General features: G+C 35.2%; 1 protein-coding gene across 1 annotated transcript; it reads right to left on the bottom strand.

The window, feature by feature from the left end:
- Window positions 1-2,093: 2,093 nt before the first annotated feature.
- On the bottom strand, window positions 2,094-3,625 carry LOC127806646 (auxin-responsive protein IAA33). The gene is made up of 2 exons (XM_052344059.1): window positions 3,012-3,625; window positions 2,094-2,366 (listed from the first exon to the last, which is right to left on the bottom strand). Exons 1-2 carry the CDS (start codon window positions 3,449-3,451, stop codon window positions 2,288-2,290), a joined length of 519 nt encoding a protein of 172 aa, XP_052200019.1. The 5' UTR covers window positions 3,452-3,625; the 3' UTR covers window positions 2,094-2,287.
- Window positions 3,626-4,999: the final 1,374 nt, after the last annotated feature.

The raw sequence follows: 4,999 nt of genomic DNA, 5'->3' as shown, positions 1-4,999 counted from the left end.
GAAAGTTCCATCGCTAATTTAACTGCGGAACTTTCCGTCGCTAAATCAGCGACGAAAAAGTCCGTTGCTAAATCAGCGACGAACAATTCCGTCGCTAAATTACCCGTCGCTATTTTCCGCCGCTAAATTTCAGCGACGTCACTTTTAGCGACGGTTTTTGTCCGTCACTAATTCCGTCACAAATTAGTTTAGCGACGGAATTTTACGTTTTAGCAATGGATTTTTCTGTCGCTAAAACTTGTTTTTCTTGTAGTGTCTCATCTCTTTTTCTCTCCAACGTCTCTTCAGTTCCTTCTTTATTTAGCATCTCATCTACTCTTTCTTTCTCTCCAGCAACTGGAACAACTTCTCGCCATCCTTTGTACTTATCATCGACCACCTCCCCTACCTCATCATTGGAATTTTTTTGTCTTGCCACACCGCCCACCCAATCTCGTTGCCAGCCACTATCTCCACCAATCCCTCATCCCTTGCAAACCCTCTTTACCCTAACCCATTTTCTTCTCCATCCTCTACATCCCAATTGTTTCTGACCATTGAAGCAAGAAGTTGTGACGAAGATGGCAGTCAATAGGGTTGGCAATGGTTTGGTTTTGTTTCAGTTTTTGCCAAAACCATAATCAAACCAAACTTAAACTACTAAAACCATAACCAAACCATTCAGTTTCGGTTCGATTTCAATTTTAACCATGATTTTTTTAGTTTGATCCATACCAACAAATAAAGACAAACTTTTGCAAATGACATTTATAAAAATTTTTGATATATAACTCCACAACAAACAAAGACAAACTCTAATAAAGTTATCTTCTTCTTGCATAAAGTTACAAATTAACTTCAAACTCCTTGGATATAATTATTTGATTGATAAAAATAAAATAATTTAAGATTAGGTTTTATTTTTATTTGTTAATTACTTTATAAATGTTAAATATTTTATATATTTGTAATGCATAAGTTAAAATACTTATAAAAAAATGCATTAGTCAATATATATATTATGTGTATATATAATATATTAAATAAATAAATATCTATTATATATATATGTATATTCGGTTCAGTTTAGTTCGATTACCTACACATTCAGTTCAGTTTTGCTTCGAGTTTTGGTTTGGATCTAGTAAAAACCATAACCAAACTATACTCGTTGAAACAATGTTCGCTTTTTTCCCAAACCAAACCATTACCCAGTCAAACAGTTTTTAACTACGTTGACTGGTTCGATTTCGATTCGATTTCCCACGATTTCGGTTGCAATTGACATCCCTAGCGGTCAACAAGGAGAGTTTCTTGGAAATGGGTTGTAGAGGATAGAGGGATAAATTGGACATTTTAGCACCCATATTGTATGCTCCAACTCAATTTTGATAAAGTATGCAATTGACTCGAAAATACATAATCCATAAATATGTAATCAAAATAATGAAAAGCTCAAATCATTGTACAGAAAAAAACATAAAATTATAGGGACAAAAATATGAATTTGACTAATTAAAATATATTAAAATATTCTTGATGTAATCTAAATCTAATATTAAGACATATCACAAATACAATTATAAAAATTCATAACCGTGCATGCTTACAAATGTAAAATTGCAATTACAATTATACTAATTAAACCAAACTATTTCGAGATAGTGTTTTCTAAGTTAAGCCCCATTCTCACTCTGAGATACAAACTTATCTTTAACAATAATAAACAAAAAAAACTACTCAAATTTATGATACATGATTATAAATCTCTCCTCTTTTTATTGTTTCTGTCAAAGCAAACTTTCAATCAATCTTATTTATTGCACCTTTTTCTTCTGCTTTTTTCTTTCTTTATTTTTTCGATAAGTAGAGAAATCTTATCAAGGATAAAGCAAAAGCAAGAAGGTCGTAGCCATAACCTGACAACAAAGTTTGAAAACTCATATCCTTCACAACGCAAGATCGCTTATTGAAGTAGAGAAGCTTCGATCGGTTGAAGTAACATATATACGTACAAACAAGCATGCATTTCGTCACAATAAAACTACTGCTGATCATACTTAATGCTTCAAGCAATGAAATTAAAGAAGTATACGTATATATTGAAAATGGAAGCAATTTTATTCAAGAAATTAGAGACAAGCAACTTCACATCGACCATGCTTTGAGTACACACTTGTTCATCACGTGCCCAATAAGAAAGCTAGGGTTAATTTGGTTTAATTTTAATCATTATATATATATATATGGATCCATCATCCTGCAAAATCGATCTCCATGCCAGCTGCGACTCTAATGAATTAATTAATTAAGCTCCTCGTCTTCCCTTCCTTGAATTCTCCTTCACTGGAATTACGCGGATTCTCTTGGCAACTCTCACAAAATCTCTGGAGAAATCAAAGAGAGAGATCAGAGACTAATTCACTCCAAAACCATTAATTAGATCTCTTTGGGTTTAACTCCTCAATTAACCCAACAGTATTTAGTCATATAAGTAAAACTATGAAAAACATATTTTTTTAATTTAAAACTTTCATATACGCAAATCATGTATCTCTTAAGAGTCTCTCAAATAAAAACTGGAAACAGGATATAGAAATAGATACGTATAAAAGGCTTGATCTTGTTAGAATTATTTATCAATAAGCCCCTCTAGGATATATATATAGGTATTAATGAATCATTATTAACATATGAGAAGATATGTAGAAAGATTATTATGTTGTGGGTTCTAAATTTGCGGCACACAAACTTGATAACTTGAGTCCAATCACCAATTATTTGAAGTTGTGATGATTGCAACAGTTTTTAACTTGGCCCATGCAAAAATTTTGGTTAGGATCTTAGATAGTTTGTAGTTCTTTTTAATGCAAAACTACTTATTAAGTGAATTAATTATATATCATTTGTTGTGAGAGATCGAATCACATAAATCTTTTATATTATCTTATCTCTTAGTTTATGTGTGTATGCGAGATGTGGCGTGCATATCCGATGCTAAGAGTAGTGAATATCAAGCAAGAAGAACTTACTTCCAGTTGAGGTCACCAACTAGAAGAAGATCGTTTTCCATGTCTTCATAGGCAATGAGGTGGCCGGGAACTGCATTCGAAAGATCAACATCACTGTCCGAAGCGACCGGTCCGGCGCCCCCGTCGACGAACATCTGGCGGAGCGCCCTCGCAAGGCTCTGGTAGCTGCCGTGCTTGTGGAGGCTGATCCGCTGGCAGATGGACCGCCCTTCCAGCACCACCGTCACCGGCGGCACAACGCTCGAAACTAATAAGTCCTCCTCAAACCCAACAGGAAAACTCTGAATAGTAGTACTGCTTGGGTTGGCCATAAACGATGGCCGCCGGTAGACGCTGGGCGAGGGCGGGGGCTGGTGGCCGTCTACGGCGGAGAGCCGCCTCTCCTGCCACCTCCTCTTCAGGGACTCTTGCCTTTGTTGTGAAGCAAAGCTGTTCATCATTTTTTTGTGTTTATAGTAAAGAACTGAAGAGGGTTTGGTCTTTCCAGGGAGGAGTGTTGGAACGAGAGAGAGAGAGAGAGAGAGAGAGAGAGATGAGCTTAGTTAGGGCTAGAATTAGAGGAGAAAGTAGCTGTGTTGGAAGAGTGTGTGTCGGATACGGTTGCAATGAAATACATATAAGTGTGTGTGTGTGTGAGAGAGAGAGAGAGAGGGACTTAAAGAGCACAAATGTCGTAGAAACTGTCTCAAACTGAGATTTGCCAACCATCACATTCATTATGTTACGTACAACCATCACATTCATTATGTTACGTACTCTCCGTCTCATCATATCATTACTATTATTATTATTATTTAAATAATAGAAAGGATTGCATGCAAAGCACTCCTACACGTATTTGCAGACTTTATTTCTCTACTTTGTGTATCATCAATACGAACCTAAGATTATGCATACAAATTCTATTTAATTTTTATATCACTTGTTGATTCACAAATACTCCAATATCAAAATATATGGAGAAAAAAAAAGTTGGGGTTGCTGCAGAAAGAGTGCCGGGGGAATATGTTTGCTTGTTAATGAGAAAGCGGGTGTAGAGTCAATTTCTTTTTTCTTTTTTTTTTTGTGATATATATATTAGGTAAGATGGTGAAGTATTAAATCGGTATTTATGGGGATGCTGATAAAAAAGCGTCAAGAAAAAGCAAGCTCAACGCATAAATAAATTAAAACCATATATATATAGTTGTGTCCTTCAAAATAAATTAATTAACAAGTGTTTCTGGGAGGGGGTGAATTAATTGATTCTTACTTCTTGTAAATTGGAATAACATGGAGGCATGGAGACAACCCCGCGCGCTGCGGCCGGCGGATGCCTCTCAAGTTTGACTCCCTCTCATCTCATGTGGTTGGGGCCAGCCAGCCAGCCAGCCATTCTCTAAATAACTGACAGTACTCCTCCTGTATTCTAATAATAATAGCTCCCATTTAAAATAATTCAGAAATTAAACTCATTTTAATAACTGTATATTCAAAATAATGTGATTTAGTCACTTCTCTACTTCACAGCTCATATGATAAATAATTTTTTAACATTTATATGTACTCTGATCATCAAACCTCAAATTTCAAGCTTAACAATCTTCTTGAATGATTTTTTCTTTTTCTTTTTCTTTTTTTTTTTTTGTTTGGTAGGTAAACGTTAAATATTGAGAAAGCAACCTAGCCAAAGACTTTATAGAGTTAGATTTTGAGGGTTAGCAACCTGAGGGTTGAGTGAAAGGAACTAGCATGATAACGAACCACTTCCAAAACAAAGAACAAGGCTGACATAAATGAACTAACCATCCGAGCCTAAAATGATCAATAGGAATAATGAAAATATTATTATAGTTTAGATCATTTGCGGCCCTTTCTTTAGTATAGCTTCAAATTCACACATCACCTAATTAACAAGCACAAAATCCCCACATAGAGAAGCTGTAAAAAGTTTTAATGACCCTAATAGGGAATGATAATGACTTGAAGTAGATCGACGTGCTCTCTAA

Source organism: Diospyros lotus, chromosome 7, assembly GCF_014633365.1.
Source record: "Diospyros lotus cultivar Yz01 chromosome 7, ASM1463336v1, whole genome shotgun sequence".
Taxonomy (NCBI): domain Eukaryota; kingdom Viridiplantae; phylum Streptophyta; class Magnoliopsida; order Ericales; family Ebenaceae; genus Diospyros; species Diospyros lotus.
Note: the sequence above shows the minus strand (reverse complement) of the source record. Positions and strands in the feature narration are given on the sequence as shown.

What these genes read in the sequence shown, in the direction of transcription:
- LOC127806646 (XM_052344059.1), bottom strand. Translation starts at nt 3,451, where the DNA reads ATGATGAACAGCTTTGCTTCACAACAAAGGCAAGAGTCCCTGAAGAGG. An exon ending in GTTGGTGACCTCAACTGGAA is followed by an intron (nt 2,367 to 3,011) that starts GTAAGTTCTTCT and finishes TGATTTCTCCAG; the next exon opens with AGATTTTGTGAGAGTTGCCA.